Source organism: Eriocheir sinensis, chromosome 65 (genome assembly GCF_024679095.1).
Source record: "Eriocheir sinensis breed Jianghai 21 chromosome 65, ASM2467909v1, whole genome shotgun sequence".
NCBI lineage: Eukaryota > Metazoa > Arthropoda > Malacostraca > Decapoda > Varunidae > Eriocheir > Eriocheir sinensis.
The window spans coordinates 9,116,868-9,132,442 of NC_066573.1; the positions used below are offsets into that span (position 1 = coordinate 9,116,868).

At 42.3% G+C, this 15,575-nt stretch overlaps 2 protein-coding genes across 3 annotated transcripts in view; one reads left to right on the forward strand and one right to left on the reverse strand.

Moving 5' to 3' along the window:
* LOC126987605 (guanylate cyclase soluble subunit beta-1-like) overlaps nt 1–15,575 on the reverse strand; it is an 80,516-nt gene that overhangs the window by 32,702 nt on the left and 32,239 nt on the right. For both annotated transcript variants that reach the window (XM_050844726.1, XM_050844725.1), the window contains 2 exons: nt 9,995–10,113; nt 8,842–8,997 (listed from right to left, as the gene is read on the reverse strand). In XM_050844726.1, the coding sequence (XP_050700683.1) occupies nt 8,842–8,997; nt 9,995–10,087 (249 nt within the window). In that variant the 5' untranslated portion in view covers nt 10,088–10,113. The remainder of the gene's footprint in view (nt 1–8,841; nt 8,998–9,994; nt 10,114–15,575) is intronic.
* Nucleotides 1–15,575, forward strand: part of LOC126987604 (head-specific guanylate cyclase-like) — a 376,569-nt gene that overhangs the window by 31,680 nt on the left and 329,314 nt on the right. Inside the window, exon 2 of the mRNA XM_050844723.1 lies at nt 11,752–11,885. The gene's annotated coding sequence lies outside the window, so the exon portion shown is untranslated. The remainder of the gene's footprint in view (nt 1–11,751; nt 11,886–15,575) is intronic.

The following is a 15,575-nucleotide window of genomic DNA, read 5'->3' on the forward strand; positions in this document are numbered from 1 at the left end:
TCTCTCTCTCTCTCTCTCTCTCTCTCTCTCTCTCTCTCTCTCTCTCTCTCTCTCTCTCTCTCTCTCTCTCTCTCTCTCTCTCTCTCTCTCTCTCTCTCTCTAACTTTGTTTGTCAAGTTTTTGTTCCTTTCTTATTCTTTCTTATTCTTTTTTTTTGTCTTTCTCCTCCTAGTTCTCTTCTTTACCTCCCCCCTCTTTTTCCTTTCCTCTCTTTCCATCTCCTGTTTCACCTTTTGTTCCTCTTTTTCCATTCGCTTCTATTCCCTTTTGTTCATTTCTTTCATACTCTTTCTTATTCATTTTCTCTTTCTCCACATTTGTATCAACCAACTCGTCTTTTTCCTTCCTCCTCCTTCTTCTTCTTTCTCTCCCTGTCTTCGTTCTTGTACCGTCCTTCTCTTCACTACCTTGTCTTTTTCCCCTCTTCTAATGCGCCTCTTCTTTGTCCTCTCTTTCACCTCTGTGTTCCGTCGTATCTCGTTCTCTTTCCATTCCTTTCTTTTGCCTTTCTCTCCCTCTTTTTATCTTGGTTTCCTTAATGTCTTTCCTCCCACCAAAGGCCTTCCGGGAAACGAAGAAAAAGAAGGAAAGGAGGAAGACAGGGCAGCAGGGAAGAAAAATAAAGAGGAGGAGGAGGAGGAGGAGGAGGAGGAGGAAGGGATGTGAATAAAGATAAAATTTTAAACTGAAATGCATACGAAAGAATTGAGAGAAAACATGTAGTAGTAGTAGTAGTAGTAGTAGTAGTAGTAGTAATAGTAGTAGTGATAGTAGAAGGAGATGGTATAGGAAGAGAAGGATGTGTTGGAGGAGGAGGAGGAGGAAGAGTAGAATGACGTAGAAGAAGAAGAAGAAGAAGAAGAAGAAGAAGACGAAGAAGGTGGTAGAGGAGGAGAAGGAAGAAATGTTCGTGGAGAAGAAGAAGGATGAGGATGAGGATGAGGAGGATGAGCAGGAGAAGGAGCGGGAACAGAAGTAGATGATGGTGAAGTAGAAGAAGGAGGTGGTATAACAGCAGTAATAGTAGTAGTAGTAGTAGTAGTAGTAGTAGTAGTAGTAGTAGTAGTAGTAGGAGCGAGTAAACATGCATAGGAGAAGAAATAGGAGCCCCGGAATATAGCAGCGCCGGGCAACAAAACCTCCGCTGATTTACAATGTGGTTAGCGGTTTTAGTATTCTACACTACTCCGAGGCTCGTTTGTCGGGATGAAAGAAGGACATGGGAGGAAAAAGAGGAGGAGGAGAAGGAGGAGGAGGAGGAGGGAGGTAAGAGAGAACCAGGTCGAGGAGATACCTGAGACGGAGAGAGGGTAGGTATGAGAGGAAGAGTTGGAGGAAATTGGAGGAGAATGGAAGAGGTGAAGGATAAAGAGGAAGGGAAAGAAAAAAGGAAGATAGGAACGTAGGAATCTGTAAGAGGTCGGTGGGTCTGTACAAAGGAGCTCCTGTGAACCTAACCCCACCTAACTTCTTTTTCTTCTTCTTCTTCTTCTTCTTCTTCTTCTTCTTCTTCTTCATCTTCTTCTTCTTCTTCAACTTCTTCTTCTTCTTCTTCTTCTTCTTCTTCTTCTTCTTCTTCTTCTTCTTCTTCTTCTTCTTCTTCTTCTTCTTCACCCTTTTCCTTTAATATCCCCCTTATTAAAGCCCTTCATCCATTTATAAACCTCGATCATGTCTCCACGCACCCTTCGCCTTTCTAGAGAAGGGAAATGAAAGGAAATGCATGGATAAGTACAGGAAGGGGAGGAAGGAGGAAAGGAAAGAAGAAGAGAAGGAAGCGAAGTAGGAAAAGATAATAATGAAGGATAGGGAGGAGGAGGAGGAGGAGGAGGAGGAGGAGGAGGAGGAGGGGAAGGAAGAGGAGGAGAAGCGGAAGTGGCGTTGCTCCCTAGAGAGTGGTTATCATCTCTCTCTCTCTCTCTCTCTCTCTCTCTCTCTCTCTCTCTCTCTCTCTCTCTCTCTCTCTCTCTCTCTCTCTCTCTCTCTCCTCTTCCCCTTTCCTCCTCCCTCCCTCCCTCCCCCCATCCTCGCCTCAGGGGTCTAAGGTGGGGAGGTGAAGGGGAAATTGTCTCATTATTGGATTCATTGTGAGTGTTGAGGTCGTGATCGGGAAAGACGTAACCTGAGGCGTCTTTCTTGGCATCCGCTGCGTCTGTCTGTCTGTCTGTCTGTCTGTGTTTGTGTGTTTACTGGCTATGTTTGTAAGTCTGTGTTTGTCTCTTTGTTTGTGTTCGTGTATTGTTAATTTTTTCGTCTGGTTCTGTTTGTTGTTTGGTCTGTGTTTCCTCGTTTGTGGGTCCGTTTGGCTGTGTCTGTGTCCGTCTTTGTCTGTCTGTGTACCTGTATCCATCTCTCATTCCTCACTGATCTGCTTGTCGCTATTAATATTTTCTCATTCGTCTTCGTCTGTGTATGTTTTTCTTGTGTCTGGGTTTCTCTATCGCGTTGTCTGTCTGTCTGTTTGGGTGTCTGTGTGTTCGAGTGTTTCTCTGTTTGTTTGTCTGTTAGTTCGTTTGTTTGTGTCTGTGTTTAGGTGTTAATATATGTGTCTGTCTGTCTGTGTTTCTGTCGCTCGTTGTATGTGTGGTTGTGTTTGTCTGTCTGGTTGTTTGGGTGTCTGTGTGTTCGTCTGTCTGTGTTTGGTATCTAGTGCGTCTTGTTTTTGTTTTTTTACAGCAAAGGAGACAGTTCAAGGGCGTTAAAAAAAAAGAAAAAAAAATTAAAAAAAGCCCGCTACTTACTGCCCCTGAATAGAGTACATTACATTTAGTTAATTTTCGTAGTTACTATCTTCTCTAATCATGGATCTTGCCTCTAGAGTGATATTTTGTTTTTATTTCCATCTTCTCTTGTTTCTTCCTTTTTTGTTCCTGTGTCTTCGTCTGGTTGTCTCTGTGTTTGTCTGTCTGTGTTTGGTATCTAGTGCGTCTTGTTTTTAATTAATTTCCGTAGTTTCTGTTTTTTCTAATCATGGATCTTGCCTCTAGAGTGATATTTTGTGTTTCTTTCTATCCTCTCTTCCTGTTTCTTCCTTATTTGTTTTCCTCTTTTCCATCTCAGCGTTTGGTCATATTTTCTTTCCTTCGTCACGTCTTTCTCCTTTCCCTTGTTCGTCTTTAACATTTTTTCCTCGCCTGTTGCATTCTCTCTCTTTTTCTCTTCCTCCGTGTTTCCTCAGACATTGCTTCCTTCCTCCCCAATTTATTACAAGTCTCGCCGTTTTCATTTTCTTGTCTGTTCCTTACTTTCCATTTCTCCTTCATCTTTTTCCTCTCCTCTCTCCTCTCCGAACATTCACCTTTTCTTTCCTCCTTTATACTTTTTCCTTCACCTTCATTCTTCTTCCTCCTCCACCTCCTTTGCAAGCCCTCACCTTTTTCCCTATCTCTCTCTTTTTACAGTTTTTCTTTTTAATTTTTCTCTTGTTTATTTTTTTATTTTATCTTCATCGTCACTTTCTATCATCTTTTATCCTTGCTTCATTTTTCATCCTTCCGCATTTCTTATTAATATTTTTTCTCTCGTTATTTATCATCTCTTCCTTTATAATTACTTTCCGTTCTTCTTCGTCTTCTTTTTCTTTTTTTTCTTGTTGTTGTTGCTCTTTTTTTTCTTTTTCTTCTTCTTCTTTGTCTTCGTCCTCGCTTTCTTCTTGTTCTTGTTCTTCGCCTTCTTCTTCGTCTTTGTCTTGTTCTTCTTCTTCTTCTTCTCCCATTTATCACCACTATGAAATTCCTCCTCCTTTCATCTGCGTTCCTTCGTTAATTCCTCCAGTTTCTTCTTCCCTTCCTTGAATTCCTCCGTCTCTCCTTTCCTCCGCTAATTGCCTTTATCTCTCCCTCTCTCCCTCTCACTCTCCCTCCCTTTGTTTCCTCCGCCGGTTTCCATTTTCACTGATATAGTTTTTTACATTCTAATTCTTTTATTTTTTTCTTGGTCCATTTCCTCTCCTAATCATCCTCTGGTATATGTCTTTTTTTTTCTTCCCATTTCTGCTTCTTTCTTTTGAGTGTCTACCTGTTTTTTTTTCTCTCTCCCTTTTTTCACTTTCTCGTTATTCCCTCCTTCGTTAATAACTTGAATGATCTCTCTCGTTTTCCCTTCCTTTTGTTTCTCCCTCCCGTGAAATCTCGTTGTTGTTGTTGTTGTTGTTGTCTTGTTCTTGTTTTCTTGGTCTGTCTTTTTTTCTCTCTCTTTCTTCACTTTCTCGTTATTCCCTCCTTCGTTAATAACTTGAATCCTCTCCCTCGTTTTCCCTTCCTTTTGTTTTTCTCGATGTTGTTGTTGTTGTTGTTGTTGTTGCTGCTGTTGTTCTTGTTTTTCTCGTTTTTTTTTTTGGTCTTGCTCTTTTTCTTGTTCTTCTTGTTCTCATCCTTTTTGTTCGTGTCCATCTTCCTCTTCTTCTCTTGCCTCGTTGTCATTTTTTGTTGTTTTACCTGTTATTTATTATTTTTGCCTTCTAGCTCCTGTTCTTGTTCTTCATTCTGCTTTACCGCTTGTTCTCCTTGTTCTTCTTCAGCGAGACACAGGGAGGGAGGGAACAGGCGCCCTTCACACACCTCTTCCACACCCTCCCTCCCCTTCCACACCCTCTTCCCCATCACGCCTGTCACACCTCACTTTTACTTTCATCACGCCCTCTTCGTCTCCCTTGCCCTACGTCTCTCATCTACTCTTTCTCACCTGTAATTTCCTCTTCCGCACACCTGTCTCACCTCACTCTTACGTTAATCACACCCTCTTCCTCTCCCTTGCCCTACGTCTCTCATCTACTCTTCCTCACCTGTAATTTCCTCTTCCGCACACCTGTAGCATCTCTGGGCTCACCTTTCTTTCCTCCTCCTTTCGTATTTTTCCTCCACATACCATTTCTGTTTTCTTTTCCACTGTTTTCGCTTACATTTTCTCTTCTCTTAACTCCTATTTTCTGTTACTCCCTCCACTTTCATCTTTCTCCTTTCCTTATGTCTGTTTTCTCCTTTCTTTCCTCTTTCTTCTTCTTTCTTAACCTTCACTTTCTCCTTCTCTAACCCCCATTTTCCTCTTATTCCTTCCTCTTTCCTCTTTCCTTACCCTAACTTTTTTCTTTCCTAACTCTCCCTCCTTTTCATCTCTTCATTCGCTTTCCTCTTTTTTCTTCTTTCTTTACCTTCACTTTCTCTCCTTCTCTAACCCCCTTTTTTCTCATATTCCTCCTTCCTTCCTCTCTCCTCTTCCCTCACTTCAACTTTCTCCTTTCCTGACTTCTCCTTTTCCTCTCTTCTTTCGCTTTCATTTTTCTTCTTCCTTTGCTTCGTTTTTTATCCTTTCCTAACCCCACTTCTCTTTTCCTCTCTTCCTCCTTTCCTTCTTTTTTTTTTTCTCTTTCCCGAATCTTTCACTTGGTCCTCTGTAACCTTCTCTTCTCTCACTCTTTTAGTACTTCTCCTCCTCCTCCTCCTCCTCCTCCTCGTTCTTCCTCTCCTTTCTCCTTCCCTCAACTCCACCTCTGTTATCTGCTCTCTCTCTCTCTCTCTCTCTCTCTCTCTCTCTCTCTCTCTCTCTCTCTCTCTCTCTCTCTCTCTCTCTCTCTCTCTCTCTCTCTCTCTCTCTCTCTCTCTCTCTCTCTCTCTCTCTCTCTCTCTCGTCTTTCGCTTCTTCTACTACTCTTCTTTCCTCTTCTTATTCCCCTTCATCCACTTTTAATCCTCCTCCTCCTCCTCCTCCTCCTCCTCCTCCTCTCCCTCCACTCACTTTCCCCACTCCATTATCAGATTCACAACACCACGTTCATCACACACACACACACACACACACACACACACACACACACACACACACACACACGTCAGATGTTTCCCGCCCTTAGCTTTCTCGCCAAATAAACAGAGATGAACGTTGTGTAATTTAGCTGCGGAGGGAGATTAAGAGGAGGAGGAGGAGGAGGAGGAGAAGATGATGATGGAGAAGAGGAAGAGAATGAAAGATTTTAAAGGAGAACCAAGAGTAGAAGAAAAAGAAAGAGAAAGATGGGAAAAGATAAATAAAGATAAGGAATAAGAAGAGGAAAAGAAGAAAAATATCGAAAGAAGAAAATTAAGAAATAGTAGAAAAGAAAGAAAATAATGAAAGCAAGGAGAAAACGAAGAAGAGGGGGAGAAAGAAGAAAAGAGGAACTGTTAGTGTAGAGTGGAGTTCCTTTTTTAGTAGTGGTAGTTGCAGTAGTAGTGAAAATAGCAGTAGTTTTAGTAGACTAGTTGTTGGGGTTGCAGTGTTAATGATTTCAGTGGTTATGGACCTTATCTTCTCCTTATCTTTCATTTTTCATCGCCTTAAATATCGCACCCTCCCTTCCGCTTCCATCACCTTTTTTTCTGCCTCCCCGATTTCCCTCTCTCATTCCCGTCCCCTATTCCCCCTTGCCCTTCCCTTCCCTGACCCATTCCTTGGCCTGAGCACCGGGGAACAATTGAGCACCGCACTGAGGTATTAAGAAACAGCAGGAGGGGGAAGAAGAGCCGAAACGTGCCGGGCCGAGTTCGCCGAGTTCTAAAAAAAGGGCTTCTGTGTGTACCTCTCTCACCTTACTCTCCTCTCCTCTCCGCGGCTTGTTGGCAAAAGTGAGGCGGTAGTGGGAGTACGTGCTGAGCCTTCCTTGTGCGGGGCTGATATTCTTTCGCTTTATGTGTTTGCCAAGTAGGTTTTCTCTCGCCCTGCGCCGCTGTGAGCTTGAATATGAGCGAGTGTGTGTTGGGAGAGGGGGTTGAGGTGTGTGTGTGTGTGTGTGTGTGTGTGTGTGTGTGTCGATGTTAGTTAGGTATAAAATTCTCCTTCCAGATTCTTGTTTCATTTTTCCTTCCTTTCTATCTACTTTCTCCTCCCCTAATCCTTCTTTTTTTTTCTCTTTTTCCTTCTCTTTTCCTCCTTTCCTTCTCCAATCCGTTTTTCCCTTATTCCTTCCCCTTTCCTCTTTTTCCTCCCCTATCCTCATTTCTCTTATTCCTTCCCCTTTCCTCTTTTCCTTCTCTAACCTCCCTTTCTCTTAGTTCACCCCCTTTCCTCTTTTTCCCTCTCCAATCCCTTTTTCCTTTACTTCTTCCTCTTTCCTCTTTTTCCTCCCCTATCCCCATTTCTCTTATTCCTTCCCCTTTCCTCTTTTCCTTCTCTGACCTCCTTTTCTCCCAGTTCATCCCCTCATCCCTCTTTTTCCTTCTCCAATCCCCCTTTCCCTTATTCCTTCCCCTTTCCTCTTTTTCCTCCCCTATCCCCATTTCTCTTATTCCTTCCCCTTTCCTCTTTTCCTTCTCTGACCGCCTTTTCTCCCAGTTCATTCCCTCATCCCTCTTTTTCCTTCTCTTTCCTCAACTTCTTCCTCACCTCGCTGTAGAGTTAAGGTTATAAATGTCCTTTCAGCCTCACCCACTTCACGTATATAAATAACCTTGAATTCGTAATAACTAACATTAAGCCTTCCTGCAAAGATTTACGTTGTATTTCCAGGGATTTACACGCACGTCATTCACTCTCTCGTCTGCCGTATCCGTAACGTTAATGAGCTCGCTTCCTCTCTCTTCGCTGTATACACGAATCGCGACTGGCTCTGAGTTGCATCTCGCCGAGTAGTGAAATTTAAATACCCTTCAGGAAGTTTACGGAAAAAATCATACTAGGAAAACTTGTGTGAGTGCGTGCTTGTATGTGTGTGTGTGTGTGTGTGTGTGTGTGTGTGTGTGTGTGTGTGTGTGTGTGTGTGTGCATAAGAGATAAGGGGTTTGTGAGTCAGTAGGGCCCAGGAAAGTCTTGAGTCCCCCCTCCCCCTCCCTCCTGCCTTTCTCTCTTTTCTCTCTCTTTTCTTTCTTTTCTCTCTTTTTTCTCTCTCTCTCTCTCTCTCTCTCTCTCTCTCTCTCTCTCTCTCTCTCTCTCTCTCTCTCTCTCTCTCTCTCTCTCTCTCTCTCTCTCTCTCTCTCTCTCTCTCTCTCTCTCTCTCTCTCTCTCTAAACCTCCTTCTCTCTCTCTCTCTCTCTCTCTCTCTCTCTCTCTCTCTCTCTCTCTCTCCTCTCTTCCTCCTCTCCTCCTCCTCCCTCATCTTCCTCCTCCTCCTCCTCTTCCTCCTCACCCTCATCTTTCTCCTCCTCCTTGTCATCTTTTTTCCTCCTCCTCCTCCTCCTCCTCCTCCTCTTGTATCACATTTTCCTCTTTTCTCCCTCCTTTCATACTCAAACTTTGCTCATTTTTCAGCCTCACTCACATTTCCTTCGCTTTTTTTCCCTTTCCTTGTCACTGGTTTTCTCTTAGCGTCTCTTTGTGATTCTTCTATGTTTTTCTTTCCTCCTCCTCCTCCTCTTCCTCTTCCTCCTTTTTCTCAGTCCTGTTTTTATTCTCATTCTTCGTCATATTTCTCTTTTTTTTCTTCCGCTCTTTCTCTTTCTTACGCATTTTCCTCTTGTCTTGATTGGTCTTATATTTGCCTAAGTTGTTTTCATCTTTATTTTTTTATTTTACTTCTCTTCCTTATCCTTATCTCCTTATCTCCTTATTATCCTTATTATCCCTCCTTATTATTCTTTATCGTTCTTGTTATCTATTTTATTCACTATCCTCCTTATTATTCTATATCCTTTTCTCTCTGATTATCATTGTTTTTATTATTCATTATTATCCTCCTCCCTAATACTCCTTATCATCATTATTCACTATTCTCCTTCTCATTACTCCTTATCCATCTTTCTCTTACTGTCAATGTTCTTATCAATCATCATTATCTTCCTCCTTACCGCTTCTTGTCATCCTTATTCACCCTTCTCCTCCTCCTCCTCCACCTCCCTCACTCTACACAAAGGAACCATCGCTCAGTCTCCTTACCTTCACGATGCCGATGACAATGTACTCCAGCCCTGGCCTGTCGGAGTAGTAGTGAAGGATAAGCGCCCCGTCTTCGGCCCGCTCCGTACACCTGAAGCTGGGTGCCTTCATGCCGGGGTACACGAGGGCGAGGTGGTCGTGTAGAGCGTCCAGGTTCTGCGGGAGGGGAGTGTAGGTCAGGGTGCAGTGGCCAGTTTGTACGCAGCCTACTCATCCAATTAGTACTCGTTTTTATTGGGGGGCGTGGGGGAGGGGGGAGAAATGTACTTGGAAAATCAAAAGCTGAAGTAGGGGTGAGTTTCGGAAGCGTGCATGACACACACACAAAAAAGGGATGGATATGTTAATTTCCACGCTTCAATTCTCTTACGGTTCTGTTCCAAGCTCTTCCGTACTAAGATATGTCATTTAGTACTAACCCAACTAACAAACAAACAAGTAAACAAAAACAGCTTCTTCACTGCTTTTCGCGATACTGTTCGAACGGATTAATGTGAAGGGCAGAGATGGAGTGAATACAAGAGTTATGAATTTGAACACGATTACGAACTCAAGTACACTGAAATGGTTTTAATTCGAATAGAAACACGAATACTTCTTAAAGGTATGCATGAAAACATTCCTGAATACTTCTCATTGAAAAAAACCTTCTTGACGTAATAGGGTACAGCACTGTTCTAAAGTTATGCAACAGTAAAAAGAGCTCATGAACCTGTACTATACACGACAATTACACGTCTGCTCGGGAGGCTAGAGTTATAAGGAACAACGGCTGCTATTTCTGATAGTAAATTTTGACGCATTTGTCTGATTACTCGCAGAATACGAGTACTTTCCCCTTGTACACACACACAAAAGAGAGAGAAAAAAAGATGAAGATAGACTGACCTGATACAAAAAAGTCTGACAACATTTCACTTCCAGCCCGCATCTCAATAATTCAGTTGTTTTGCTTCCTGAAATGAGGGATAATTGCAATGATTTGCACTAATTGGCGAACATACCCTGGCGCTGGTAATTAACTGACTAAAGTGTTGTTGTTGTTGTTGTAGTTGTTGCTGTTGTATAGGTGAGGCAGGTGTGTACAGGTGCCCCAATATGACCCAGCCTGCTCTGCCCTGACCTGACCTGACTCAACCTGACCCCCACTGACCTGCAGAAAGTCGCTGACGGTGGCGCCGAGGACCTGCAGGATGGTGTCGTAGCCAGACTCCTGACAAAACTTGAAGAACATTTTGCCGAACATCTCCAAGATGGCGTTGGCGGGAACACCTGAGGGAGGGGGAGTAAAAGTGAGAGTGAGTTGAGGGTATGAGTGAGTTGAGGGTATGAGTGAGTTGAGGGTATGAGTGAGTTGAGGGTATGAGTGAGTTGAGGGTATGAGTGAGTTGAGGGTATGAGTGAGTTGAGGGTATGAGTGAGTTGAGGGTATGAGTGAGTTGAGTGTGTGAGTGAGTTGAGTGCGTGAGTGAGTGAGTGAGTGTATGTGAGAATGAGTGAGCGAGTGAGTGGTGAGTTAGTGAGTGAGCGAGTGAATGATTGAGTGGATGCGTGAATGGGGGTGTAAGTGAGGGAATGCGGGAATGTGTGGGTGGGTGGGTGAGTGAGTAGGTGAGAGAGAGAGAGAGAGAGAGATACAAGCTTCCCATCGCTCCCCTCTCCTCACGGTCTCATTATGCAAACGTGTCAAGTGCTAATCGTCCTTTCCATGATAATCTACTTCATATCCAATTCACGAAGTGGTCCATAACTCCCCCTGCTCGTCGACGCGGCCTTCATCAGCTCCCTTCGCCTTTGAACATGTGATACGGTGGCCAGGAACGCTTCTATCACTGTTTGCCCTCTGCAGGCTTTCCCGGCAGCGCGTTTATCGGCCTCCCCGCGAGGATGAAAACTAACAGCTATGAACCGCCCGAATTCGAGTCAATAGCGAGGGGTGGCGGCGTGTGTTTTGGGTAAATGGTTTTCCTCGTATGAATATTGTGTGTGTATTTTGGTACAGTAAAACTTCTTGCGTGGAAACCCGATATCTTTTTGAGTTGGTTCGTTTTATCTGATTATCTGTTTTCTTGTACACATATATTGCGTTTCTATAAGATATCATGAACTTACCTTACCGCCTGCATGAGCAACAACCATATTCGTGTGATTTTGTTCTTTTCCTTTTTCTCACTTAGTGTACGTACTGGGTCGCTTGTTTTTATATAGAATTTCAGGGGGACCATATATCATCATCATCATCAAACAAACAAGTAAACAAAAACAGCTTCTACACTGCTTTTCCCCTTCGTTAAATTTCACACCGTCAAATTTTTTCCTTCCATGGCCCAATAGCTCCATACTAGCGGGCTTTTTTTTATTCTATTATTGTTTACTTTTTTGTGCCCTTGAGCTGTCTCCTTTGTTGTAAAAAAAACAAAAAAAAACAACAGAATCATTAACCTGTATCATTCCCCTGCAGGACAGAGGGCTCTCCAAAACGTTTCCAATCGTGTCTGCCTTGAGCCACTAGTATTCTGTTTCGCTGTAAACGTTTCATATCAGGGTATCAGGACACCTCTCCTCCCGAAATTGACCTCTCTTTCGGCACCTCTTTTGATTCTTTTTTAGGAGCAGCGAGTAGCGGGCTTTTTTTTTATTATTGTCTCCTTTTTTTGTGTGTGCCCTTGAGCTGTCTCCTTCGTTGTAAAAAAAAAATACATTCCGGTTTCATCGCACCATCTAGTGAACGACTTCCCCTTTGGTACTTTTATATCTAATTACCCAGGCTGTCACTCTTTATGTCCATTGTTTTTATTTTCCACGTCAATGACAGTGAGACTTATTTACGTAACCTCATCTTTGCTTCATTTTATGCCTCCTTGCCAGTGTTTTTTCTCATAATGTTTTCAATTTTTTCTCCATTTTCAGATGTTCGTCAGTGTTGAAAAATCAGATAACCTCGAGTACGATACCGCTTTCATTTGTGGCCATTGGGAAAAGGCTGGAAATGGGAAGATGGACTGAAAAGTTATCCCTTCGCCGGCATTCCCCGCGTAAGACAGGTAAGCACTTAGGATAATGATCTTCTCTCATGTGCCTGGTATAATATTACAACATATTTCATACCATCACGACTAGCCTGTTTTATTTGATTATTTAACGAAAAAGCACGTAGAGAAAAAACCAATACCATAATCCCAGTTTGATTTGACGTTAATGAAGAGAATAGGGAAAAGTTTCACACACGAAGTTCGCCACTCATCCGTCACAACAACAACAACAACAAAATCCGGGAAACAATTTAGGCGCCGTATCCAGAAATCAACCTCCATCCCATTTTTTGTATCTGTTGCGAAAAAAAATAAAGTTTGGGTGGCAGATACGAGGAAAAGTTGTCGTGTGGCCCGCGGCGAGGGACCTTAACCCCTCTGTATCGCTCCCGCCGCCACGCACACCAAGCCTCGCGGATTACGTGTGTTTGACAGCCTGGCGAAGCTGTTATTAGAAAGGTTGTTTATCGCGGCGCAGCAGATTTCAGTGTTTCGTGATGTTTGTTTGAGAGAAATCTTTGCAGGTAAATGATGATCAGAAAGAGATTGCTAGATAGGTAGAGAGCTAACCATAGATAGATAGGTAGATAGATAGATAGATAAATAGATATAGAGGTAGATAGATACAGAGAATGGGATAGAGTATGAGATGGAGATAGATTCATAGATATAGATGGATAAATAGTTGGGGATAGAGATAGGTATATAGAAGTAGAGATAGAGAGAGAGAGAGAAAGGGAGAGAATTTGAGATGGAGATAGATTCATAGATATAGATAAATAGATAGAGAGAGATTAAGAAGGGGACAGATTATGAGATAGAGATAGTTAGATAGAGATAGTTAGATAGACATATATAGATAGATAAAATAAATAGAAATATCGAGAGAGAGAGAGAAAACGAGAGAAAGGGAGATACAGACAGACATGATGGATGAGAGTTTCCGGACCATTTTATTTCTGAGTTTCAATTTCGGTAAAAAAGAACAATAGTATACGTGAGAAAATTGAGTCACGGGAGCCTGCGATGGACGTGAGTGGAGCAAACATTCCCTTTATTAGACTTTATTCAACAATCTTTTTTTTTCCACCGACGGAACAAAAATAGTTCTGCGTAGATAGCGAATTCGTTTTACCGCCTGGCCTACATAGTTTTCTCGATCGGTTTAGAAATTCTGGATATTGGTTTATTTTTCATTCTTTTGTTTTTTTAATCTTTTTTTTTATCATTTTAATTGGTATGAGTTTGGGGGTTCGTGCGTGTTTAATTGTATAAGACGTGATTTTGACCGATTCAGTATTCACACACACACACACACACACACACACACACACACACACACCTTTTGTCCTACCTGGTTAAAAGGAATCCAGGTGTTAGCGAAGCCCCGTTACTTACCTAATGTGCTGTTTCTCTCTCTCTCTCTCTCTCTCTCTCTCTCTCTCTCTCTCTCTCTCTCTCTCTCTCTCTCTCTCTCTCTCTCTCTCTCTCTCTCTCTCTCTCTCAGGCCTAGTGTTGGGTCCGATAACCGATATTGATTCCTGGGTCCGATTCCTCGACTCTCGGGAGATGAAGTTCGGGATTTACTGAACCTTTTTTCCATTTTTCATTGTAATGTTTGAAGCGAGTTTTTATCTTCGCCTATTTTTGTTGTTTCGGCTCATGCATCGTTTCCAGATTCCCGGTTTAGTCCTTTTTTTTTCATGTTCGGAGCAAAACTAATTAACTATGGATGTTTTTTGTATTATTTTCTGTTCCGCTTTTTCTCCGCCTTATTTTCAGTATTGTGCGTTTTTTTTTTCATGTTGTAATCTGCTTATGAATGTTGCACGTGTATATGTGTTTTCTCTTTCTCTCTGTTTGTTGTCTGTCTCTCTTTGCTTCATCGCGGTGGGAAAAAAATATATACGCATTTATTTCATATTGCGTTATTTATATACTTACATTATAACTTAATTATTGAAATACAAAAAAAAAAAATCACGAATATAGTGGACAATAAAGAAAAGGAGCTCACCCCCGCCAACACACACACGCCTACACACGCGCCCCCCCCACACACCCACACACCCACACACACACTCACACACACACACACACACACGCTCTCGATGAAAATGGTATGAAATGGTTTGTTTTCCTTCGTGATGTCATTAGTCTCTCTCTCTCTCTCTCTCTCTCTCTCTCTCTCTCTCTCTCTCTCTCTCTCTCTCTCTCTCTCTCTTTTTCCTCTTCTTGTTCTTGTTGTCGTTTTCTCTTCCTGTTTTTGTTTTTCTTGCTCCTGTTTTTGTTTTTGTTCTTGTTCTTTTTGTTCTTCATCATTATCATCTCTTTTGTTTCTTCTTCTTTTCTTTTTCCTGTTTCCTATTCTTCTCTTTTTCTTTTTACTTCATGTTTTTCTCGTTGTTCTTGTTATTCATGTTCCTGTTCCTTTGTTTCATGTTCTTGTTCTTCTTCACACTAGGAGCAGAGGAGGAGGAGGAGGAGGAGGAAGAGAGGGAGGAGGAGAAAGAAAAGGAAAAGGAAGGAGATGAAGAGGAGGAGGAAAAGCAACATCATTAGAGGGCAGAGGAGGGGAGGGGAGGGGAGGAGGCTGAGGACACAGTTTACACCCCATCAGAGGTCGTCTTACAAGGGCAGGTGGGATGCTTGGTAGATGGTAACAAAGGTGAACACGAGATGAGGGAGGTGGAGGATGCTAACGTGTGTGTCGAGATGAATATTACCTTGATGGTGTTAACGAGAATGAAATAACTGTTGTGATTTTGCCTTGTGGTGTAATGGAGAACGACTTGAATTTTTCGCTTTCTCATTAGTGGGAAAACAGAAGGGAAGGGAGAGGAAGAGAAGGGAAGGGAAAGGACAGAAAGGGGAGGAAAGGGAAGGGAAGGAAAGGTAAAGGAAGGGATGGTAGGGAAGGGAAGGGAAGGAAAAGGGAACGGAAGGGAAGGGAAAGGAAGGGAAGGGAAGGGAAAGGACAGAAAGGGGAGGAAAGGGAAGGGAAGGAAAGGTAAAGGAAGGGATGGTAGGGAAGGGAAGGGAAGGAAAAGGGAACGGAAGGGAAGGGAAAGGAAGGGAAGGGAAGGGAAAGGACAGAAAGGGGAGGAAAGGGAAGGGAAGGAAAGGTAAAGGAAGGGATGGCGGGGAAGGGAAGGGAAGGAGAAGGGAACGGAAGGGAAGGGAAAGGAAGGGAAGGGAAGGGTAGGAAAATAAACAGAAGGGAAGGAAAGGTAAGGGAAGGGATGGTAGGGAAGGGAAGGGAAGGAGAAATGAAAGGAAGGGAAGGGAAGGAAAATATACAGAAGGGAAGGAGAGATTGTGGAAAAGAAAGAAAAGAATTAAAAACGTCTAGAGCCTTTTAGAAATTCGATATTTTAAAAGATCCACGAACGATTTTTTTCTCCTTTAATTTCTGTTTTATTTTTAACGTAATTATGTTTGGTTTATTAAAGGACCGTTTCTGGTATTTTAAATGTGTAAGGGAAGAATTAAAAGCGATGAAACCTTTTAGAAACTCCGTATTTTAAAAGATTTACAAACTTTTTTTTTTCTTCTTTTATTTCTGTTTTATTTTTAACGTAATTTTGTTTGTTATAAAGAACTGCTTCTGGTCATTTAAATTTGTCTTCTCAGTATACTTTTTTTTTGTTTGATCCTCTTTAATAGATCTACTTTTTCATTCTGGTTCTTTGGTAACTTTCC